General features: G+C 51.3%; 1 protein-coding gene across 2 annotated transcripts; it reads left to right on the top strand.

Moving 5' to 3' along the window:
- The first annotated feature begins 404 nt into the window (after positions 1–404).
- On the top strand, positions 405–24,427 carry QRICH1 (glutamine rich 1). Of its 2 annotated transcripts, none has more exons than XM_090022114.1 (10): positions 405–425; positions 2,444–2,773; positions 13,025–14,044; positions 18,656–18,833; positions 19,584–19,738; positions 20,649–20,763; positions 21,810–21,918; positions 22,111–22,262; positions 22,670–22,760; positions 23,534–24,427. In XM_090022114.1, exons 2-10 carry the CDS (start codon positions 2,465–2,467, stop codon positions 23,724–23,726), a joined length of 2,322 nt encoding a protein of 773 aa, XP_089878240.1. In that variant the 5' UTR covers positions 405–425; positions 2,444–2,464; the 3' UTR covers positions 23,727–24,427. The 2 variants fall into 2 exon arrangements, with proteins under 2 accessions (XP_089878240.1, XP_089878239.1); XM_090022113.1 differs by having other exon boundaries at positions 412–511.
- The last annotated feature ends 571 nt before the right edge of the window (positions 24,428–24,998 follow it).

Here is a 24,998-nt window from a genome sequence, read left to right as displayed (position 1 = left end):
GTGTGAGAGAGAGAGAGAGAGAGATACAGCAGGGCAAACTCAGGCATGTACATGTATCATGTACTTGCCTGGTCCATGCCTGTGCGTGTGTGCTACTGTGTCTGTGTGGGCCCTGGCACGTGCACCTATGTGTGTGCGTGTGTGGGCGGGCGCGAGTGTGCATGCGCACGCCTGCAGCCCGCAGGGGCCCGGCGCGAAAGGGGCGAAGGCCAGCAGGCGGCCCTCCGCCGCCGCCTGCCGGTCCCGGGTGGAGTGCAGCAGGACGCGGTACCCACGCGGGCCCTGCCCCCTGCCCCCGCGTGGCCCCGCCCCGGGCGTGGCCCCTTTAAGGCAGTGGGCAGGCGAGGATGGGGCTCTCGCGAGATTTGGAGGCGGCGGCCTCGCGAGAGCGGCGCGGCGCGTGGATTGGCTGCGGGGGGTTGAATGTAAGATGGCGCCCGGGGAGCTGTGAGGGGACGGCTCAGGCCCGGGCGGCGGCGGCGGCGCGGCGGAGGGAGGCGGCGGCGCCGGGGTGAGGGGCGGCGGCGGCAGCGGCGGCGGCCTCGCGCTCGGGCGGGTGGGCGCGGGGCGGCGGGGCTGGGCCTGGGGGAGGTGGCAGGGGCGCGGGCCCGGGCGGGTGAGCGGGGGGAGGAGGAGGTGCGGCCCGGCCCCGCGGCGCGCGCGCTCTCGCCCGTTGCGCCCGGGGCGGGGTGGGGCGCGCGCGGGAAGGGCCCCGCCGGCGGGTCGTGCCCGCGGCCGTGCCCGCGCCCGCGCGGGGCCTGCTCCTCCCGCTGCCGCCGCCGCCTCGGCTGCGCCGCCCCCCCTTCCCCCCCCGCGCGCGTGATGATAATTGTTTTAATTGACCCCCCTTCCCCCGTGGGCCTCCTGGCCTTGGCCCGGCCTTTGTTCCGGCGCGGGCCCCGCCGCAGGCCCCCCCCCCGCTGCCCCGAGCGCGGCCGGAACGAGGCTCCCCGTAGGGAGGATTCCCCGCGCCACTCCCGAGGGATGCTGCTCATTGCACCCCTCCTACGGCGTTTCCCGTGGGCGCTTGCAGGAACCATTGTGTCTTTCTCCATGGTCCCTGGAGACCAGGGCAGGGTAGGCCAAGCCAAGCAGCGTTCCTGCACCCCATACCGGGTCCAGTCTTTCTGTCCCGTGCACATGGGTCTGCTTAGAAAGCTGCCGTCACCAGGAAACGCCAGTGACACCATAGCAAACTCTTCTCTTTTCCGGTGACTGTGGGTGCATGGCAGCCTCTGCCTGGGGCCGGTAAAGACACTGGGGCACTCAGCACAGCAGCGCACTGGGCATGGGCACGGCTCCAGGGATGCCTGTGGTGTAAATGCTCAAGTTCACTCCAGAGGCCACGCGTGGATTAAGCGACGGAAGTTTCTGAAGCTTGCATGTGTTGCTCTCCCGTGGGGATCCACACGCTGGCTGCCTGCAGCCCGTGCCTCACAGCCACAATCCCCTTGTGCATCAGTGATCGTGGCCGTGTTCAGACTCTGTCCCTCAATGGGGAAGAGGGAGTCCAGGCCTGGTCCTGTGCTCCTGGACTTCAGTGAGGGCTGGAGCTGGAGTCCTGTTTAAATTGCATGTAGCACTGCTGACAGGCTGCTGCTGCTGCACCTCTTTGACCCTGAGCTCCATCTGCGGTGGTGCTTGATTAAAGTGGGGCTGCCTGGCTGTAGCAAGTCTCTTGCAGCCATTCAGCGTTGAAGCTATGGGATTGCTTCCTTTTTCTGTAGCTGTTTTCTGTGCAGCACCTGTTGCTATAGCTCATACAAGGCACTGTCTGTGTCCCCCTTTTCTCCTCTTCGTATATCACTAGCCCAAGACTCCCAAAGTTCAGTGCTCTGGCAACTGTGGTTTGAACTCTGTCGCTATAGTGGACTTCATGACCGCGCCAGTGGTTGGAGGTTTAATGTCTAAATGCGTTTATCATTTGCCAGGCTAATTAGAAACAGAAATAAATTCATCAGAGAAATGCTGACTTATCCTGCCTTACTATGAGAACCGATTCAAATGAATCATACCCTTGAACTCAGTACCCTTGAGCTCTCAAGTGGATTTTTTGCTCTGTTTTTCTTGCCCTCACTCTCTTCCTGTTCTCCAGGTTTCTTTTTCTCTCTTCACCTCACATGCATGTCCTCCTCACACAGGCTGCTGCTGGTGTCCCCTTGTTTCCAGACCTCCTTTTCCTCTCTCCTGGAATCTTCTCGCTGCTGTTTTCTTTCCCCTCTCCAGTTGGCAGTCTGAAAACTCTGTTCAGACCTATCACAGTTAACCAGGGACTGACTACTGTCTAAAGAAATATGGTACCTTAACACTACAGCTCCTGCCTTGCAAGGCTTCAGGGTATGCACGCTTACCTGGCAGGGCTCCACTCTGTGGTTTGCCACCGACTTTGCTCATGTTCTTGTACAGTATAACCATTAAAGTATTCAAATTTCTCTTTGTTAAGGAATCCTGAGGACCTTGCAATATGAATAATTCCCTGGAGAACACCATTTCCTTTGAAGAATACATCCGTGTGAAGGCGCGAACAATCCCTCAGCACAGGATGAAGGAGTTCCTGGACTCCCTTGCTTCCAAGGGGCCTGAAGCTCTACAGGAGTTCCAGCAGACAGCCACTACCACGATGGTATATCAGCAGGGTGGCAACTGCATTTACACGGACAGCACAGAAGTAGCTGGGTCTTTGCTTGAACTTGCTTGTCCTGTTACAACCAGTGTCCAGCAGCAAACCCAGCAAGAGCAGCAGATACAGGTTCAGCAGCCACAGCAGGTCCAGGTAAGTGTCTCAGTCATCCCTTTCATTGTATGCATCTAGCAGTAGGCTGGCGTTGCAGGAACCTGTGCATCTAGAGCCACAGCTTAAACCAGTCCAGCATTTTAAACCCCTGCTATTTGGATGCCAAGTATTGTGTATGCCAGTCTTATTTCTCTTTCCTGTAAGAAGCTTGTTTGTGTCTTCGTGAAGTTGCGCCCTGGGGCCCTGCTCCAGGAGAAGCTGTGGATGTAGTGGTATAACCCTTTGGAGAAATAGTAGTGGTTTTGGCATGTGCATTCCACAGGAAGCAGCTATAAATACCCCAGGTCCCTCCGCTCTCTGCTCATTTCTGTGTGTGTTCATTGGAGTGGTTACAGAACCAAGCGTGCGTCTCTCTCCCCATTGATAATTGTCAGAAAATCATTCCTAGAGGCAAAGGATTCACTTGAGACATCTTTGCTTTGTAGCTTCTTGATTTGGTTTGAAATCTTCCTGGTTTGGGGGTCACTTTGGACCCAAGGTGGTAAGATTAGTCTAAGAAAATGTCCTTGGGCATTCGCCTTGCTCTGTTTTTGTTTTTGTTTTTTTTTTCCCCCTTGTTTTTCCCCCCCACTTCTTACTGGGCCCAGGCAGTACTACTTATCCCTTAAGGATGAATGTTCAGCCCGTGGCTGTGATGCCTGCCAGATGCTATCAAAAAAGGCCAAGGACTTCATTCTTGATAGCACAGCACATGAGTTCAGGAGACCTTTTCCAAAGGAGAACTCCCAGGTACAAATAGTGTAGCCTCTGAGCCTCCTGTAGTGCAGCTTCCCAGGCTAGAGAGGATCCTCCCCAAAGGGGCCTCATAAGAACCCTTGAAGCTCTCTCCAGGGCCTAAAGATGCAACCAAAGAGACCAATTCAGTGGTCCCTCAGAGCCCACTGAAAGTAGTGAGGGAAGAGGTTTCTCCAGCAAGAATTCTGTACTTTGATCAAAGTGGACATGAAGCCAGTGGTTTCTCAAGATATTAGTTATCCCGATGAGTGTGAGGTTGTACCCGTGTTTAATCATTCATCTGTTCCTGCTGGCAGGAGAACCAAGAGTCATCAGTGTTTTTGGACATCCCCTAGATCAGACTCTGCACTTGATGCCATTATCAGTCCTGAGTCCAGAGACTGTGTTGAGTCAAACTCTTTGGCTTCTTTGTATCCCCTCCTGGTATCTTATCCACTTCCTGAGTGATACCAGGACCTTCTGGAACACAAGTCACACAGCTCTAGCATTAGGGATTTCAGTGCCAGCCTTGTGCAGAAATCATGTACACCTACATTTTGGAGAATCAAGAGAAAAGTAGTAATAGCTGTAGAAGGAACCACCTTCTGCTGCCTTGATTTCTGGGAAACTGCTTTCTTTCTGTCTGATCCAAAAGAAAAGATTAAACTTATTTTTCCAGCCTCATACCCCAGGAGAAAGTGATAGCTATCTGTGTGGGGAGTGAACCTGCTTAAACCTCTGTGCAGGGGTGCCAAATCTCCAGTTGTTGTAACAGCTGTTACAAGAATAGAGCTTTGACAAAGCAGCCACAGCAGAAGCACTTGAGGTGCAGAACACTCCAATGCTTTGTCACAGCCTGGCAAAACTGCATGGCCCAGTTCATCCCAAAGGACAAAATCCAGGAGTTCAGTGTCCAGGGAAGGCCTAGTGATAGCTAGGTATTTGCTGAGGACCTCCAGTATAGCTGTGAAGTGTCTGACAGCTGTAATTTTCATAGATGCTTGGCTGCAGATTTCAGGTCTCTCCGTAGACTGAACCTAAAATAATAGGTTTTACCTTTCTACAACAAATTAGGCTCTTGTTTCTCCAGAGCCGCAGAATTCACAGATGGCTTGGTTTGAATCCAGTATCTCCATACAATTATTTTTATGCAGCCTCTGGGTCTGTCTGCTAGCAAAGATGCTAGCATCTACATTTGCTTCATCTTCATGCTTACCTGCCTTAGCAAGAGGAGGTGGGCTGTGTCCAAAGAGCTGGTTTGAGGGGGCTGGAAGATGCCAGACAAGCAGGAAGATAGTTCCCCATCCTCCATCTTCTGCCACTTCCCTTGAGAACGGTGCACCAAAAGCCTTCCAGTGTGCACCAAAGCCTTCCAGTGGGACCTTGGAAATTCTTCACTGGGGATATATAACCCCTTTCCTTCCAGGAAAGGAGCTCTTGACCCCCTTGAAAATAACAGTTTTGCAACGGATGCCAGAAGCTGATCCCCCTCCCCCCAAGTAAAATGAGGACATGTGCCTTGGGTGGGACCCCAGCAAGTGGGAGCAAACAGCATTGTTTGTGATTTTCTTTAGCTCCTGCACTCAGCTCTTTTGCTTTGGTCTGAGGCCTGCTGTTTAAAATGCCTACATCCACCTCTTTGTCACTGTGGGCTCATGTCAAATTCTTGAGTGTGCACCTAGTGCTGGACAGTGGCTGTAGCTTGCACACTGTGTCAGGGCCTGCAGGGCTGCCTGTATGTGGACAGCTGGCTCTTAAAGAGTTCAGCTTTAAAGCAGGAATAGTTTCCGTCTTGTGGGAGACCAGTGCTCTTTCTCAGACATCTTGGATTTATCATGCACGCAGAGAATCATTCTTTGTTGTCCATTCTGGGGTTCTAGGGTACTTTGTAGAAGCCCTGAACATTGGCATTCCTACTTTAGGACAGGTTTCGGGTTCTCCCAGTCCAGTGGGATTTCTTTCTTTGTGTATTAGACCTGACAGTCTGTGGCCCTCTGCATCCACTTTTCAGAGCCGTTGAAGGTAGTGCTCAGCTGCTGCCTGGATAATGATAGCCAGAATCCTCAATCTGCTGTGAGGAGCACATCTTGGATCTCCTAAAACTAATTCCCCTCACCCCTTCCTCTCATGTTTCTGATGGCAGCCTGTGTATGATCTCAACCCTGTTTGGTGTGCAATGTGATCAGCCCTTGTGTGAGGAGGTGATCCCTCTTTGGGAGTGCAGCTGAGTGACAACCTTGCCCCCTGAGAGTGTACCTGCAGATACTAGATCAAACCAAACCTCAGACACACACCTGAATTCTGGGCTTTGCTCTAACGCGTGGATTTTATTATGAGTGTGAGTTTGCAGTGTTACCCTGCTAACTCAAGCAGAGTTAAAAGATGTGCTTAAAGGAGAAGCCTTGATTGTGTTGCAGTTACTTTGCTTTTCTTTTGCCTGTCTGGGCATTCCTAGCTGCACTTGGGACTGCTTCAACAATGAGCTTGCACAGCCGTATTTGTAGGAAAATTTCCAGCGACTTGTCCACCTGCTGATATGTGTTCTTAAAGGATCCTGTTGAATTCGTACTGTCCCATACACGAGCCTAACATTTCCTACTGCTTGAATTTGTTACCAGCCTTGTAGAAGGGCCATTTGAATAACTACTCTCTTCTGCCCCACTGCTTGACCTCTGTTCTGAAGGTTTTGTCTTCAGTGTCAGGCAGGAAAGAAAGTCCTGCAAGTGCTGCTGAGCAACCCACTTAGTATACAGGCATACCTTGTTTTATTGCGCTTCGCAGATATTGTGTTTTTTACAAATTGAAGGTTTGTGGCAACCCTGCGTCGAGCAAGTCTATCGGCGCCATTTTTCCAACAGCATTTGCTCACTTCGCATTTTTTAGCAATAAAGTATTTTTTTAATTAAGGTATGTACATTGTTTTTTTTAGACATAATGCTATTGCCCACTTAATAGACTATAGTATAATGTAAACATAACTTTTATATGCACTGGGAAACCAAAAAATTCGTGTAATTCGCTTTATTGCGATATTCGCTTTATTGCAGTGGTCTGGAACCGAACCCGCAATATCTCCAAGGTATGCCTGTGTAGGGCAGACAAGTGATACTTGGGCTTCACCCTCTGTGTGATTAGTTGCAGTCTGTCTCTGCCTTTTACTACCTGCTTCAAAGGCCCACACTTGTCTTGGGGAAGGCACATTTCATTGTAGAGGGAGTAGCTACTCTACTTGGAATTCTGACTTAAAAGGCTCAGTACACTGTGACCACTGGAGAAAGCCTCACAGATAAGATGGACCTTTAAGGTTATGTGGGTAAAAGTGCCTAGTCATGTTCTGCATTAGTCACGCCTGTGCCAGGGTGTTTTGGAGCTCCTTCAGCTAGGGGTCCACAGTGTCCCCTTACCTGCACTACTGCTAGGGTTCGGGGCTGCAGTTATGAAGCTGAATTCGCACCTCTGCAAATCGCTGTCCCTGCAATCCTGCACCAAGAGCTGGTTCTGACAGGACAGCACTTCAGTCCCATTGGACTGGCAGGGATCTTTAGCACACCTCTTCAGGGAGATGGCTTTTGACTGAGCATCCGTGGAGCTGATGCCCTGATGGAGAGTTGAGAACAGTAACAATGAGTTGTTTACTGAATGTGTTGTGCACACAGAGCCCTCTTGACCTCCACTCTGCTCTCAAGCTCAATTCTGAATAAGCCTTTTGGAGGTGGGGATGGACCTAAAAGACCGTTTGCAGTGGGTGAGTTGTTCACATCCTCACCTTGGAATAGCAAACCTGGAGAGCCTCACGGAAGTGGCAGCTCAGACTCAGAGGCTCTCAATCTTATGGCTGGGCATCCTTTAGCTCCTGCGTGGGGGCGCTCTGGATGTAACACTTAGTCACACTCTTACTGTTCATATATACGACAACAGCAGAAAGATGGTTTTTCCTTCTGGTCTAGGATACCTGTCGCTAGTAGCAGGTTGTCGGCATGAAACTTTCAAGGGTCTTGACTTTGGTTTTCATCTCTGTGGCTGCAGAAATTGTTATCATTGTGCTAGTCACTAATGCAGTTTTGCCTCTTGATACATTCAGGGAAGTCTGAAGTGGTGCACAGGGGTCATTTTGTTCAGTTTATTCATGTTTGTGTATAACTGGATAGGGAAGGGTGAGATGTCCACCACCTGAAAAGGCACAGACACCCCTGCTCGCTCATCTCCTGACTAACAGATTTGCTGGTAGGTCGTTAGTGCCATTGCTCACTATTTCAGCCCTCACCCAAGGAGAATAAGATTTGTTCCCTGATTTCAGACCCACTGCAGGAGAACAGGAAGTAATCTGGAAATGGAGGATAGAGAGGAGTCATCTGAGAAGTCAAAAAAGACCCTAGACCCCTTCATCTCCATAGAAGGGCATAATGTCACGAAGAAATATGAGGGCATATGTTCCCTTCACTAGTTAGTTCTGTTGATGATACCTTTATCCACCTAAATAATTTCAAAATTTCTAAACCTGGTCTTCTCATAGGAGATGCATTTCCTATTAAATTTCATAGCTTTTCCAAAACCATTAGTATCATTACAGCCAAGAGTATTGCTGTTTTTAGAAGGAAGGAGAGAAAGAAGTCATGTTCCTACTTGGGAGATGTTCCCTGCATAGGTTCTGAATTGGATCAAATTTCAGTGGAAAAAAAATAACCACCAGCTTTGAGAGGGAGCTGGAATTTTGTCTGGTTTGCATGTCAGAAGCAGTCATGAAGGCCTATGTAGAGGATCACATTCTGCCCTTGGGTATAGCTTGCAGCCTGATATTTTTTCAAGGTAGTGGGCTTGAGGGATTGCAGTTGTGAGCACAACTTGGGCTGCAGTGTTCTGATACTGGGCAGAGAAGAACCCCCCTTTTCAGAACCCAAGGTGGCAATGGGTCAGCCTCTGAGATTTACGCTTCCCTCAGGTCTTGTTCACTCTGGTAGATGGTAAAGCACTTCCAGTAAAGCAGCTATAGCATCTTCAGTGTGGTTCTTGCCACTTCAGTGAAACTCTAAACTAAGTGTTTTTATCTCCTTTTCAAAGATATCTTTAGTGCATAGAAAAATCTAAAATAAAAAGGAACATATCTACATGTTCTAGGTGCCCTTGACATAATTTAAAATTACAAAAAAAAATAGTCCCCTAATAAATATTAATTATAATAACCAAGTTGCTCGCGTTGACTTAAACACAGACACAGCATAAGACAGGCCTCCTCAAGAAGTCTTATGGTCCGGAGGGATGAAAGTAGCCTTTGCAGAATGTGTGGGTGAGCTTAATACGAAAGAATGTGAAGGTTTTTTGAAGCCTGCAGAAAGCATCACTTCTATTTACTACAGCACTTGTCTTGCTCTGTCCTGGGAAAAGGCTGAGTTTCAGCACCTGAAGAGTTCCCAGTACCAGCTGGTACTTATTTCATAGATTTCATAGACATTAGGGCTGGAAGGGACCTCGGAAGATCATCGAGTCCATGACTTGAGATTCATTTCAGCTTGGCCCTCAGTGCAGGTAGGCTTGGTAGCCTGATGGGAACAGCTGTTTCCAGACTCCCAGCCCATTGAGTCCTATGCCAGGCATCTGAAGACTAGGCTTTTCCTACACTGGATTTAGCTTTGAAGATTGGAAGAGGCTTAAGTGTTTCTCTTCGTAGTCAGCCATGGAATTCTGTGCTGTTGTTTATTAAGGAACATGTCACTCCTCCACTGAATATATTGCGATTTCCAGAAAGGCAAGGCAGTAAGAGGCCAGTCTGATGAGCTTGGGTCCTGGGTTGATAAGACTTGGGAGCTTTTTCAGCATGAATGCCTGTATCGTTCACTAGTTGCTGACAGGAGAAGCAGTGTTAGTCACATCTGGTCCAGTGAGTTGCTACAGTACAGGGTTGTTGGAAAGAGAACATTTTGAACACTGTCTGCAATAAGGAAGAAGCAGAGAGCACAGTCAGGATAACTTCAGTGTCTTCCAACGGTGTCAAGTGAGAGACCGTATCAAGGTGGTGACAGTTAGCAGTGGGCTAAGAGTTTCCTTTGACTGCAGAGAAATTGTAACAGCACCCTGGTAACTCCTTAAGCATGATTCTTTGTCATTTTCCCTTCTGCATGGGCCCTGCCTCTGGCTATCCAGAGTGCTTTGTAAACTGTATCCTCAAATGTGCAGATGTAGTCAGTGGCTGGGACTTCCCTGGGATTAGGTGGGGGAAGATGATGTGCAGCCTGGGCTTGCTCTTGCACCTGTTGAAGCTAAGGAAAATTCCCCATTGCTTTTGTTGCGTTTGGCATCAGGCTCTAACACGTGGAAACTGCAGTGGGGGAATGCTGACTGTGCTGTTTCCTGCTTCTGGGATTGGAGACTGCTTTTGTTTTAAAAGCAGTAGTTTTATCACCTGCAGGTCTGCACTGTAGTACAGACCAGGCTGGCACCACCTGCAGGAAGAGAGAGCCTGTTCTCTCCACTGAACTAAACGAAGCCTAGCTCTGGGGCAGTGGTTCTCAACCTCCTCGGACTCGAGGCCTCTTCTATAACTTTGCAAATTGAGTGGCAGCCAATTTGCAATATATAGCCATGCTGACCTCCTTGCAGTGGTGCCCAGGCAGTGGGGGCAGGGGGTTGCCCAGGCGGGGAGAGCCTCTGCCTGCCCTTATCTGCTTATCTCTTCACACCTCCCTGCTTGCAAAGAACTTTTTTCTGACTGTTTATTTGGTCTAGTAAAATATATCTAATAAAAGATATCACATCTATCCAGAGAACCCTACTCGCCCTTGGAGACACCCTTCAAAGGCTCTGGTGGCACTGGTTGAGAATCACTGCTCTAGGGACTAATATAGGTACAGAAGTCCGAGAACCAAGAGAGGCACAGAAAACCTAAGTGTACCGAAGGCTTGGGTTCCCTCTGCAAATGAAGCACAAAAAGAACTAGATTTTCAACTCATGATGCTCTTGGGCCCTGACTGTACTTCTGTCTGCCCCAAATCCTGCAGAGCCTACTGGCCTTTCTTTTCATTGTTGGCCTCTGCCCCCTTCATTACACGGCACCTGAGAAATTGGAAGGGGTACATGGGAGAATGCAAGCAGAAAATTCCTGCTCTTGCATAATATGAAGCATAGGAGACCTGGGTTTTTGGATACTCCTTTGTTTGTGCCTGTGTATTGCTGGTCTCTGGCTTGCCCTAGGGTCAGAACTTGGCCACCTTTTGTATATTAAGAGGTTATGCACAAATAGGTGGTATTTAGTCTGCACTTGTCTAGGGTGGGTCTTCCAAGAGCATGGCAGTGGCTGTGATGTACAGTTGGAAGGCACTTTCAGTGGAGTTAGTTTGATCTTTCAGAAGAGCCCTAAAGAGGCCAATAGGCCTAGACTTTTCCCATTTTGTGTAGAAGGCAAGAAACTGTAGCTGAGAGATGCTGGTGAGTAAAAAGTGGCAAACCATGAAATGTTAGCTGTGGATGTGATTCCTTCTGTTCAATAAACTGCCTGATAGCATTGTCACTGAGGCAGCTGTGGGCTCTTGTCCACTGAGGGTGGAATGCTGCTTGTGATTTTGCAGGAAGTGGATCAAATGCCTGTCAGCTGGGCTGCAGGGCATTGCATGCAGCTCCTGTCCCATGCTAGGGATACACAGTTCACTGCACTTCCTGGGAAGAGCCTTAGCTCCACCTCAGCACAGCAGCACTTGTAGATCAGCTGTGACCAATGCATCCTTGCCAAGCCCACTTCTCCATGGCAACTAGATGCAAAGTAATCCTTGCAGTTTTGTTTAAGACTTCTGGAACTCTGAGCCAGCAAAGCGGGCCTTCCTGACAGACTGTGCTGCAGTGGCTCCCCAGGCCTGGGCAGTGCTGGCCTCATGTACAAGGTGGGGCCAGACACCTGCCTCACATAGCTAATGTTGGCATTTGCCTGGAGTAAATGTGGGGAGAGGAGGGGAGGGCAAGAGTGAGGAGAACATGCTTGGGCAGCTGCATAAATGAACTACTGCTTCCAAACAGGAAAGGGTCTTAACTCTGCCATCCCTGTCCAGTGGGCCATCACTGGGGTTCTTGGCATCTTGTATGCATTGTGGTAGGAGAGGGACCATGCAGATTAATTCTTCAACAGAATCATGCCTGTATTAGAGATAGCATGGAGGTACTTTATTGGAGAGGAAGACAGTTGTATGCTCAATGCTGGGGATTGGTGTTGGAGCACAGGGTAGGAGCGACGTAAAAGCAGCAGATCTGCAGGATAGGGTGAAGATGTGAAGAATCTTGTAGGTGAAGCGAAGCTCCGATTTGATAGTGGCTACTCCTCTGTTTGGGAAGATGGGAGGAATCCAGAAACATGGGGGCAGGGCAGGGCAGGAAGAGCTTTGTCAGCTATTTAAAATCAGTTGGGGGACTGTAAATTACTGTTGGTCCCAGGAACTCGAGTTTCCTGCTGAAACGAGCAGAAGAGGAGTTTGCTTTCTCCAGCCCCTGACCTCTGGGCTCTTCTGATTCCTGGCAGCTTGTCAGCATCTGTGAAAAGCTGTTCTCAATAAGGAGTAGGTATCTTAATGCAGAGATGTATCTTTGAGTGGCACCCTAACCTTGGGAGAAAGAGACTGGGCTGCTTGTTAAGTGTAGATCTTCGTTGTGCTGTTTTGAATCCGTGCTCTCTGTTGTTGGGTAAGCATACGGCACTTGGAAGAGCCGTCTGTTGTCCAAACAGTACAAAGCTGACCAGACTTGGGGATGCCTCCACTTCTGATGGCCTGTGGTGATGGTAACTTAAAAGTTTTAAAGAAACCTTTGACATAACAGTGCCTCTTTAACCTGCAGCATATGCACGACACCTACCCACTTAGTGCTGATGTTAGTTCTAAGGCTGGGTAAGGAGCCCTCGGGTCTGTAGGCTTATGCCTTGCTCCTCTCCAGGAGATTTACCTTGTGTTCTTAGTGCACGCCATATGTCGAGGGACCTTACAGTCACTTCTGGGGCTCAGGCCCTTGGAGAAAGGAGCCTGTTGCCTTGTTCTTGCAGTGCTCCATGAATGGAAAAGTATGGCAGCTTGGGGCTTTGACAGTAAGGCAGGTATTAAAATGTTAACAGCAAAATTCGTGCAGTTATACCAGAGATGCCCTTTAATTTGTGATGAAAGGGGCTGGGCCTCCAGTGCTGCATGTCCTATCGGTGTGAATCGTTTTGCAGGATGTTCTTCTGCAGTCTGTTTTTACAGGCTGCGCTTATTGGGGAAGTGATGCAGCTTGTGTGTGGCCTGTGCCTCTGCACTGGTGGGGGGGGGGGATAGACACTGCTCTCTAATGTTGAGTAGATCCTGATAGGTGTTTCCTTCTGCCAGCCAGGCTGGGGTCTCAGATGCATGTGGTTTGGCATTCTGTCTCCAACAGTGCTGCCTGGCATTTGTGTGTGAAAGAGCCAAGCCAGCCACTGCCCCCCCAGCAGTCTGGAACAGCACTGGCAGCCACAGCAAGTTCCTGGTACGGGAGTTCTGGTTTGCACTGACTGGTTCTTTGTTGTTACAGGTGCAAGTCCAGGTCCAGCAGTCACCACAGCAGGTCTCCGCCCAGCAGCTCTCACCCCAGCTCACTGTTCACCAGGCCTCTGAACAGCCAATCCAGGTGCAGGTGCAGATCCAGGGCCAGGCTCAGCAGCAGGCATCACAAACCATCCAGAGTCAGGCTCTGCAGAGCCCAAGCCCCTCGCAGCTGCAGGCGGCTCAAATTCAGGTGCAGCACGTGCAGACGGCCCAGCAGATCCAGGCTGCCGAGATCCAGGAGGAGCATATACAGCACCAGCAGATCCAGGCCCAGCTGGTGGCAGGACAAGCTATTGCAGGGGGCCAACAGATCCAGATCCAGACCGTGGGGGCGCTGTCACCTCCACCCTCCCAGCAGGGCTCCCCACGGGAGGGGGAGCGCCGCATCAGCACTGCCAGCGTCTTGCAGCCTGTGAAGAAGCGCAAAGTGGATATGCCGATTACGGTATCATATGCAATTTCGGGGCAGCCTGTTGCCACAGTGCTGGCCATTCCCCAGGGCCAGCAGCAGAGCTATGTGTCTTTGAGGCCGGATTTGTTAACAGTGGACAGTGCCCACCTCTACAGTGCCACTGGGACCATTACTAGCCCCACTGGAGAGACTTGGACCATCCCTGTTTATTCTGCTCAGCCACGTGGTGACCTCCAGCAGCAAAACATAACCCACATTGCCATCCCCCAGGAGGCTTACAATGCTGTCCATGTCAGTGGCTCGCCAACAACGCTGGCTGCTGTGAAGCTGGAGGACGACAAAGAGAAGATGGTGGGGAGCACGTCTGTTGTGAAGAACTCGCATGAGGAAGTGGTGCAGACGCTTGCCAATTCACTCTTCCCAGCACAGTTCATGAATGGCAACATCCACATTCCTGTGGCCGTGCAGGCCGTGGCAGGGACATACCAGAACACGGCGCAGACAGTGCACATATGGGACCCGCAACAGCAGCAGCAGCAACCCACACCCCAGGAGCAGGGGCAGCAGCAGCAGCAGTTGCAAGTGACTTGTTCGGTAAGTGTGACCATCTCTGCATGTCTGCCCTTGACTTATGATTCTGTGATCCTGTGATTTAAGGACATGGATGTGGTGGGGAAGGAGCAGTGCCATCTGTCAGAAGGCATCCTTGGCAGCACAGGATACCCATGTTTTTGCAGCCCAATAATCTTGGCATGGCAGCCTGCATTGGTTCTTCCATGTACGTCACATGCCTGTCAGTTTTTGGACCAGGTTCCAAGTGATGGAGGTAGATCTGTTGGGCTTGCCTTTGTAGTGGCATGAAGCACCAGCTCAGAGCTGCCATATTAAATAGCAGGAGTTCAGAGTCGTGAGACCACTTCTGTTCTGAGTTTGTGAACTGGATGGTTGTAAGGGCTGTGCTGACAGGCTACAGCCCTCCAGAATGGAAGTCCTGAAGTGCAGCAGACATTACCTGCCTTGCAAGTCACTGCGAATCACTTGGCTCTGGGAGCACCGCTAGATGCTTGGCAGGTTAAAAGTGCTTCAGAGCTGAGGGTTTGACAGCTGATTGACTGGAACAAGCCTCACTGCTGTGTACAGCAGGCCCCATTTCCAGTAAATGTGAGCTGGGAAAGATGAGATGTCACAGAAGTGAACCCTGGAAACTGAACAGCATCCTTTTAGCAGTGTGGTGTATATCATGGCCAAATGCATTGCTGTATTAAAGGCCATATTTGGAGTTGGTGGCCAAAACCCTTTACAAGTCTCAATGTGACCTTTCTTTGGTGGGAAACAATCAAGACCCAAGAAAACCAAGCAAAATCCCTCAAATCCTGCGGAATACAACAAATGACTGCCTTGCTAGGATTCCACCCTCCTTCACATGTGCATGTGTGCATTACTGTCTTGGTACTGAGATGAGATAATGAAAAGTAATTACTCTTGTCATAGCCGTACCCAATTGTTATGTGAAAACGGCCCTAGCCAACCAACATAAATGTTAGATCAAACAGGGGTACTCTATAACAGAGGAGGGTAATTAAAAAAGTGGAGGGTCGCTCCTGGCCCTGTAGGGCCAAGGGATGGCAGGTGCACCTTCCTCTTGTATAAGGCCAAGGCATCAGCTGGGCAGCCTGCCAGCTTCCTAAGATGATGCTGGCCCTGCTGGGCTTCATGGGAGTCTGGTTGCTGCTCTGCCCAGTGGTTCACCAGCCATGTTTAGACTAGAAGGGCCCAGCGTAATCCTTGGGGCTGGAGGGCAACCTGTTAGTTTCAGGCAGAGGGATGAGACTGCCCTGCCTAAGCTCTGGCCTTGTTGGATTGTCCCAGGATCCACTGTAGCTATCATGTAGCGAGGCTGTCCAGCTTCAGAGTCTGCAAACCCCACAGGCTGCACCAGTGGAGGCTGGACTAGTGAGCCACATCTCCCTTCCCTTAGCTCCCTGGCTGCAGGCTGCGCAACGCCTTGCCACCCACTAGAATGGGGGGCAGGAAGTAGAAGCTGGTGGAGGAAGAGGGAGCCAGGAGAACCCGTTGCAGTGGGTGGGAGCTCGTGGTCTGCAAATTAACCTCTTGCAGGCTGTGTGTGGCCTGTGATGTCAGTGGGACAGCCGTGTCCTGAAGGGTCCTTCCTGAGGAAGGGCGCAAGTCCTGCCTTGCCAGCCTCCCTCAGGCAGTGTACTGTTGTGGGAGTGCTGAGGGGCTTGCTGTGGTGTGGAGTGAGCTCCCTGGGTCTTCCAGAGACCTGCGTTGTGACTGTGCCATTCTGCCCTGGTGCCTGGCCTCAGTGTCCCCCTTGCCACTGCTGCCTAGGCAAGGTGCATTGTGTGCTAGGAGGGTGGAATCCTAGCAAGGCAGTCATTTGCTGCATTGACTCCAGCCTGTTTGTCTGCCCTAGGCCTAGCAGAGAGTGGCTGTGAGGTAATCGTGGGAAGCAAGCCAGCAGTCTCCTCCTGCCAGGCTGAGTGGCAGTGGATGTTTTTTCTTTCCATGAGGAGCACAGGCACAGCATTGGACAGGCTAAAGAAGCAGGTTTAGCCTGCACAAGTCTGGCATTGCTTCACCCTTAGGTCGCATATTTCCTGAGACAGCAGCTCTGCAGTGACTTAGCTTCATCCCAGTGCCCTGAGGATAACAGCAGAGTGCTGTCAGTGAAGGGAGCACCTTGCTGTAGAGTCCTGCAGGTGCCGCTGTGCAGATAGCTGCTGCAGGAAAGCTGGCCCTGGCATAGTCAATCTGTCTGAACTTGTGCACGATGACAGCAGGGCTTCAGCACTTTGACTTCTTACTGCGTGGGAGTGCTGTGGGCAGCTCCAGTGTTCAGCACCAGTATCCTGAAAGGCTGCAGGTGTAACACCAGCAAGGACACGTACTTCACTGAGCCAATTGCAAAATGCTTATAGCACAAACTTCCCTCCAGTCTTGCACATTCTGTGCACAGGTCAGTCCCCTCGTCTCTTCCTCGACAGGACTGCAAGTACAGTAGGGCCTTGCGATGGCTAGGGCACCTGTTCTCTTTACCTCTCAGGAAAAGTGAGATGAGTTACAGTCCTTCATCACCTCAGCATCTAGTTTGTGTTTAATTTTGTAGCCTTCAGTTTTGCACAGGAGGAAGAGGAGGGCAGGGAAGTACCTCTCTTTCTGTGTAGCTCAGGTCCCCCTGGGCAGAGAGGTCACCGTACTGGGACAGAATGGCTGCAACTTGAGGTGACCAAGGTCTGGGGCTCAGAGGTCCAGTGGGAAGAGGAAGGTGCTATGGCCTATCAGAGGCTGCACCCAGAACATGGCAGCGAGTCCATGAATAGGTCAAGGGGAGCAGTGCAGTGAGCCAACCTGTGCAAGCGAGACTGACCTGCCCTCTGTCAGTGTCACGAAGGCAGCTGCCATTGCACGGAAGAAGCAGCTCGTTGGTGGCATGCTGCTCTGAGCCTGGTGCTCAGCAGCTGATGGCTTCTAGTGGTGGATGCTGTCAGGTTCTCCCTCCGTTTAGGAAGGGGCCTTCATAAAGGCTTGGGTTAGGGTCTAAGGGTGTCACTGTTCCTCCTGTCTGTTTTTGTATACAGCTGTGATGCTGGACAATTTGGGCATCCTGGCCTTGCCTGACAAGGGAGAAGGCTGTCAGCAGGATAGTAGTACCCACAGGGCCGTCCTTTTTTTTGGCGGGGGGGTGTTGAATCGGGGCATCTGCCCCAGGCCATGCACTTTGGGGGGGGCCCCACTGAGCTGAGCAGAGCAGCCACAGTGACTCCACGCTGCCGCAACCAGCTTCGCATCCGGCCACTCAGCACCCCCACCCCTGCATCTGCTGCTGGCTTCCTTGCATCCAGGGGTGGGCCCCATTGATTTGCCCTGGGCCCCCACCCGGCTCAGGTCATCTCTGAGCTGAGCACAGGTGCTGGGTACTATTTGTGCTGTTCACATGAGGTGACAGACCTAGGGTGGTTGTGTTGGATTCAGTCCTTCAGGGGTCCAGTGTGAGCGGTGCTCCCTAGGAGAGGATCAGCCTTGGTGGTGTGTCTTGGGCTCCTCTGCTGCCACAGGCACCTGACCCTTTCACACTGCATGTGTTGGTATAAGTGCCACACCCTGGAGCACAGCTGAAGTGGATGGGACTGGGGCTTGCTCCCAGGCATCTCTCCAGAGCTGTCGCTGCTCTGCCACTCTTGCCCAGCAGAGGGCACCCTCCTCTCTGCATGCCTGATGCCTGGCCAAGCCAGTTGTCCCACTGTCCTGTGAGCCATGGGACACGAGCCCAGAAACTAATCATTTCCATGTCTCATCAGTCACCAAAGCCAGCAGGGGGAAAGGTTGGAGGGCTTTACCCTAACACAGACAACAGAACCATGGGGAAGTAGGGCCATAGGAGATTTCTGCAGGCCAGTTCCCTGCCTGAGGCAGGATCATCCCTGTCCAAACCAGCTCTTGCAAACCCTTGTCTAAGCTGTTGCTAAAGCTACACAGTCAACCCTGTCGCACAGCCACAAAGACACCAAGAGCATCCGGTCCTGCCACCAGTAAAGCAGGGGACAATGGCAACCAGTGTTTAAGGTGGTTAAAATATATGTGAGAGATCCCACTATGGAGGAAGGCAAGGCCCCCCCCCCAGTCCATATTAGTCTGCGCACAGGGGAGAATTCCTTCCTGACCCCAAATATAGTAGTCAGTCTGACCCAGAGTGGAGAGGCAAGATCCTCTGGGTTTGAGTCTCTGCAGGAGCACCAGCGCACCCAAATTTTCACCTCTTCACATTTGCATTGGTTAGCTTGTTTTTCCTTTAGAAATGGATGAATTGCAAACCTGGGCTGCAAGTTTATAAGGTTGGCTTAAAACACATGCCTAGAATGTCAGGTTGTGCAGATGGACCAACCAGTTTCTACAGCCCCTGCTTGGAGTGGCAGTGCAGGTGTTCTTGGGGCCAGAGGAGCGAGCTTGCATGATCACGACACCAGAACAGACATGACAGCAGTGTTGTGCTCTGTGCAGGCTCATATGTATGGTGGCCGCAGCAGCAGGAGAGGGCATGGTGCTACGTGACTTGCAAAGATAAATGCCTTTGCTCCAGTGTTCAGCACCAACAAGCAAGCAAATAGAACAGCTGTACTTTTTTTTCTGGCTTGGTAGTAAGTGTCTTGGAGCAAATGTGACTGCGGTGACTCTCTTTCACAGGCTCAAACTGTTCAGGTAGCAGAAGTGGAGCCGCAGCCACAGCCTCAGCCTTCACCTGAACTCCTGCTTCCAAACTCTCTGAAGCCAGAAGAAGGGCTGGAAGTGTGGAAGAACTGGGCACAGACCAAGAATGCAGAGCTGGAGAAGGAAGCCCAGAACAGGCTAGCTCCCATCGGCAGTAAGTGTCGTGGCCTCACATACATCAGTCTCATTTTTCTTTCACCACTAGAATGTTATCTATGGGGAGATTTGTAGCAGGTGAAAAGAGCTAATGGGGTTGAAACTCGTGTAGCTCTCTGACTCTCCTGATCTGGCCTTAGTGTTTTCAGCTCCCCTGAGACTGTTTTTTATGTTTTGTTTTGTTTATTTAAGGACTGTTTTCAAGTTCAGTGTAACCACCCACAGTGCTCCCTCCTGTCCTCCTTGCCTTCTTGAAGGTGAAGGCAGTTTGAGATCTCAAGCTACATTTGTTAATAATGATTTATATTCCTTGGCAGTTGCATCCTGGAACATTCCAAGGATTATCTGAATTCCAGCCTGAGCCAGCTAGCCTGAGCTAGCTCAGTGAGTGCGAAGAGGCTGTGTAGAGCTGTGGTAGATGGGTGCCAGTTACTGGAACACAGTAGCCTCATGTTCTGATTGAGTCCTAAAGAGTTAGCAAGCACTGTTCCATAGTTGCCCTCACTGCTGCCCAAGGCCTCAGTGCAGATCCTAAAAGCAGGAGCTGTTGTCAGTTTCCTCCATCCCCCCCGTTTCCCTGTGAGCAGATGTACAAGTGCTTAATGCTTCCATCACCTCAACTGTTGCATGTGCTGAAGAGCATGCAATGCTGGGGCTGTGCTGGGAAGGGGAGATGGGCCAGTTGGGAGGATGGCAGGTCATGCTGTGGGGTATCTTTGACGCTGTTGTTGCTGTGCTTTGTGTGCAGGGCGCCAGCTGCTGAGATTCCAGGAAGATCTCATCTCCTCGGCTGTGGCTGAGCTGAATTACGGGCTTTGCTTAATGACACGAGAGGCTCGCAATGGAGATGGCGAGCCCTACGACCCAGATGTGCTTTACTACATCTTCCTGTGCATTCAGAAGGTAGGGGGTGTCTCACTGCACATCCTGTGCACAGTGGAACCGTGTCCACTGGTCAGTGCTTGTGCGCTGGCAGCTCTGCGTCAGACCAAGAAAATGGGCCACTGCCTTGAATATCACACTCCCCAGGTTTAGATTTCATAGACTGAAATGTCTCAGAAAACTCAGGCAGATGCTTCTGGGTGGTTTTCCATACCTGCTATTTAGGTTTTTTTTATGATCAAAGGCTTCCATAACCAGTGTCCTTTTAAATCCTAGTGAGAGGGGCTGGGGAGGAATAGTAATAATTGTAAATGAATAATGTGGTGAAAATTACGTGTCAGGTCTTTCAAGCAAAATCTGAAGTTTGGGGTTTAGGTTTGGACTTGCTTAAGTCGCTGGTTCACATGTGGCCTAACTGGACCTTGAAAACAAACCTGTCTCTATTGGTGTAGGGAACAGTGACTGTTTGCAGCAGTAGTGTGTTTTCTGACAGAGCTACAGGAGCAGTGAAGCACAATGCCTGTGAGGTGCTTCCTGCAGCTGGCTGGGCCAAGCATGCTACACAAGGACTTTCATAAAGCAAAAGCATCTTCCTACCTTAAAGAGGTTCCTTCAGTGTAAATTCCAGATAAATGTGGCCTAGTAGAAAGCCATATGCTTTGCTTGCAAGTCTTCCTTGTGACACCCACTCACACAACATTAATTGGGATGATTTCTGGCATGCTGACCTTGCTACAGGGATCTCTTTATACTCCAGGGGTAGCCTGGGGATCCCTCTCCAGCAGAGTAGGTCTATAGCAGGCATTATGTATATCTGCCTGGCACCTGAGCCTTGGGGCTGCCAGGAGCCTATGCCATCCTGCAGTAAGGTCCTCTCTGAGGGGCATGCTCAGCACCACTCCCTGGGACCATTTGTGAATGTCTCTTGCAGTATCTCTTTGAAAACGGCCGAGTGGACGACATCTTCTCAGATCTCTATTACATACGGTTCACCGAGTGGTTACATGAAGTTCTCAAGGATGTGCAGCCCCGGGTCACTCCTCTGGGTAAGAGCACTTAGGTTGCCCTGTTTTAGGAAGAGCTTCTTGAGACATGCTGGCCTACGAAGCAGAGAGGGACTCTTGCTGCCTCATAATGGCCAGCATCTTACCCACCAGAAACAGGCTGACGTGGGCTGTTTCCAAGCTCAGCTCCCTGACACTGAGTTACAGTGGTATGTTGCTTTGGTACCTCTACTGGGAGACTGGAGCTAGTAGCATCCAGCAGTGACACCAGAATCATGTTTGAAAGCTTCTCTTAGTTTTGAAGTGCAGAGGGTTTTGCAGCCTTCCTGGGCGTGAGGCGGAGCCTTGGAAGTGTCCAGCCAGCAGGCTGTGGCTGCTAAACTCTTCGTTCACAGTAGAGTGGTTGGGCAACAGCTAAAGGAGCAAGTTATGCATGAACTAGCTTTGCCAGTGCTGCAGTAGAGACTAGGGCATCCCCACGTGCTTGCAGTCCTGCTTCCGCCTAAGCAGAGGTGTTCAGGGCTGCCTGGTCTCTGACTTGTTTTGCTTGGCAAGGCAGTTTCCAGGCCCCTTTTGTCTGTCATCTGCCTCTGACTTGCATGCTCTGTTCTTTGAGCCAGTCCATGGCTGTGCGGTACGCACTGCCATCCAGGCTGCTGCTGCTCCTCCTCTCTAAACAGCTGAGCAAGAAAAGGCCTGAGGAATCAAAGGCTTGCTCAGGTGTCCAAGCATGCGTTCAGCCCCAGGCTGAATCTGCTGTGCCAGCTTGTAGGCTCTTGTGTGCTGTTGGATTGGAAGGATCTGCACTGGACTTGGACATTAATTGCGAAGTTACTCAGGTGCATGTTCCTGCCCTTTCTGGGTGGTGGTGTGGGAAACTGCAGCACCAGAGGCTGTGGTATACAGGTGGAGTCCTTCCTCCTTGCGTCTGCTCCTCATGTATTCCTAAAGGTTCCTCACGGTTCTGGTGGTGGAACGGGGGCATTGAGCAGCCCCCACACCCTTCAGGGGTGGTCCCCTCCCTGGGAGCGCCTCTCCTGTTCCTGCTGTAACTGCACAGGGCTGACCCTGGCTTCTGACCGCTGCAGGTTACGTCCTCCCCAGTCACGTGACTGAGGAGATGCTGTGGGAGTGCAAGCAGCTGGGAGCCCATTCCCCTTCCACTTTGCTCACTACGCTGATGTTTTTCAACACCAAGTAAGTATTTGGGACTGCTGGCTTGCAAGGCGGAGCCTTCAGCATCTTTTCCAGGACTGCTGGGAGGCGGTGAGGAATCCAGACAAGGGTGGGTTGGATGGGGGATCCCAAAGCCAACCTCTCACCCAGGAAAGTGTAGTGTGCCTGCCTTCTGTCACGGTGCACTGTTCTGTGTCCCCCGCTGCTGCACAGGTACTTCCTCTTGAAAACCGTAGATCAGCATATGAAGTTGGCCTTCTCCAAGGTCTTAAGGCAGACGAAGAAGAATCCTTCCAACCCCAAGGATAAGAGCACAAGTATCCGGTATCTGAAGGCACTTGGTATACACCAGACAGGCCAGAAAGGTAGTGTGTGCACGGAGGGGAGAAGTGGATGTGGTTTGGGAATGTGTGAACTCCTATTTGGAGTAGTCCAATAGAAATGCAGAGGTGATGAGGGAATACAGCCTCTTGTCCTCACAAAGTCACTGAATTGGCATCGAGGCCTCTTGCCTTTCGGGCTGCAGCTGGGTGGGGACAGTGGTAACTAGGCTGTAGAGCTGAAGCCAGTGGCCTCGTGCATGAAGCAGGTTCTCCCACAGCTCGCAAGCCTGCGATGCTGTGGGGCAGGGCAGCCACCTGGCTCTTTTGGCCTTCTGGTAGCGGTACCTTGTGACCCTGCCTGTCAGGGAAAGGGTAGCAAACATCCAGTGGCGAAACCGGGGCCCTGCCAGGCCCTGCACCGGGTCTTACTGCCTGCACGGGGGTTGCAGTTACAGATGACATGTATGCAGAGCAGACGGAGAATCCCGAGAACCCTCTGAGGTGTCCGATAAAGCTCTATGACTTCTACCTCTTCAAATGGTGAGCGCTTCTGGGCTGTGCTGTGCATGGGCTGGCCCATCATGTGCAAATGCAGATATAAGCTACACCTTAAACTGTTTCAGTGCAGGATGTCTTCCCCTGGCTTGGCCTCTGCTGACATACCAAGGTCACCTACGTGGCTATGTTGCTTGAGGGGATGCATGTGCCTCTGACCCTGTATTCATCACAATTGCTCAGCTCTTAGAGGGGGGCTCAGTCCTGATGTGTGCACTGACTTGGAGGGTTTTACAGTGCCGGCACAGCGCAGATGCCCTGCCGGAAGCACCCTCTACTTCTGCTGAGCTGTCTGCCTCTAGGTGCAGTTCCCATTTCAGACGGGAGTTGGCTTTTGAAATCAGGAGAACTAACTTCCTGTGTCCCTGGTGGCTGGGTTTGTGCATGCTCCTCAATGGCGCAGTGCAAGCAGAGCAGCCTGTTTCTGTACAACTACCTTACAAAGAGAAACAGGCCCTTATGGCCTGCTACTTCCCTCCTGGCCGTGTGCTAGCAAACACGTTCCCACATCAGGGGGGCCCTCACGTTAGTTTTGGCCCACCTGAAAGGCTGAGCTGAGCTATCCAGATGGAGCTCCCTGCCTGCCACAAACAACATGGGGAAGTAGTTGGGTAACATGGGTGAGGCTCCATGGCTGCCCAGTTTAGCCTTTCTTCAGCTGCTGTCTGTGCTCCGGGTCCTGAGAGGCCCAGGCAGGCAGGGCTGTGCTTACCCAGCGTTCCCTGCTAGCCTGGCTGTTTCTGCTTTTCCCCGTACAGCCCCCAGAGCGTGAAAGGCCGGAATGACACGTTCTACCTGACTCCAGAGCCCGTGGTAGCCCCCAACAGCCCTATCTGGTATTCCATCCAGCCCATCAGCAGAGAGCAGATGGAACAGATGCTCACCCGGATCCTGGTGATACGAGAGATTCAGGAAGCGATCGCGGTGGCTAATGCCAGCACCATGCACTAGGCATCCGTCTTGGCTGGACGGGGATGGGGGGGCGAGGATGGATTGTACAGACTTTCACACTAAAGGAGATGCCTACATTTTGTTTTTTATTGGTGTAGTTATGAAGCCCTTTTAGGCTTCTTCTCTTTAAAAGAATCTAAAAGGAAAACCTACCCTTTGTGTCTCCTACCGAACATGCTGAACTGTGGCACCAGTGGAGGCCAATTCTGTGTGCAGGGAGCTGCAGAAAGCTGCTGGCCAACTGGCTTTTCTATGATGTGGAAAACAGATGTGAACCATGGGTTTGGCCAGGACGGCTGGGGCTCAGCGTCTCCTCAGATCACGAGCAGAGCGAATGAGGGCTGGACCTGCCCCGCTGTGGGAAGAGGCGAGTGTCTCTTCTGACCTCGCATTTGGACGGTGCATCGCCGTTGCCCTGGAGAATGAGAAGGAGAGTGAACTGCAATTATGATTTATTAAAAATACAATTTCTATTCAAACCTTTAAGTGACATTTTTAGATGTTAAAAGTAAAAACTTTACCACGCATTTCTTTTTTTTTTTTTTTTGGCCCAGCTTGAGGCCTTAAACCTTGAGGCTCCCGTGCCTGATGGAATTCTTGTAACATACACTTGTGTATCATATAAAGATACCACGCTGTTTCTCTTATGTATTCTTACTCTAGTTGTTTATTAAGAATGACGAGCACGTCTTTTCAACATGCCGGTGAACAACGTGTCTTTATTTGGGGAAGAGAGTGAGAGCCACGAGAGGGGGGCTTGCAAAAGGTTAGTTTCACCGGGTTGTTCTGGGCCTCTCTTCTCCCTCCACCCCTCCTGTGGGGATGCCATGTCCTCCTCTGTTTTGTGTCTTGGGTCGGTTTTACTCTTTGACGCAGTAAATCAGCTGTTTGGAAGTGCCGGTTTGCTGATCGGACCTCAGTGTCAGGCTGCCAGCACAGGGCTCGTTCTCCCAGATAAGATTACTGGCATGTCTAGTGTCCTGCCCCTGGTGACTGCTCCTCTACGCAGATGAGCTATGTGATGGCTGATGGGGTAGGGAGACGAGCACTGCACAGACTATGTCACTGGCTTGCCCCAGGTGACAGCCCTGGAGGTTGGAACGTCAGCAGTGGTCCCTGTTTAAACTGAGCCCACAGCCCCTGCCTTGCTGCTGTTCACATCAGTCACCAGAAGTCTGCTCTTTTGCTGTGGGCAGGTAGACAGCTGTGCTCGTAGTGAGGTGTGAGTGAACCATGGTTCCAGCTGCTGGGACATGGAGACAACTCTAGTTT

Source organism: Crocodylus siamensis, chromosome 11 (assembly GCF_052110815.1).
Source record: "Crocodylus siamensis isolate JL-2025a chromosome 11, ASM5211081v1, whole genome shotgun sequence".
Taxonomy (NCBI): domain Eukaryota; kingdom Metazoa; phylum Chordata; order Crocodylia; family Crocodylidae; genus Crocodylus; species Crocodylus siamensis.
Note: the sequence above shows the minus strand (reverse complement) of the source record. Positions and strands in the feature narration are given on the sequence as shown.

Coding starts and splice junctions, on each gene's coding strand:
- QRICH1 (XM_090022114.1), top strand. CDS start 2,465: ATGAATAATTCCCTGGAGAACACCATTTCCTTTGAAGAATACATCCGT. Junction 2,774..13,024: donor AGCAGCCACAGCAGGTCCAG/GTAAGTGTCTCA, acceptor TTGTTGTTACAG/GTGCAAGTCCAGGTCCAGCA. Junction 22,263..22,669: donor ACACCAGACAGGCCAGAAAG/GTAGTGTGTGCA, acceptor CGGGGGTTGCAG/TTACAGATGACATGTATGCA.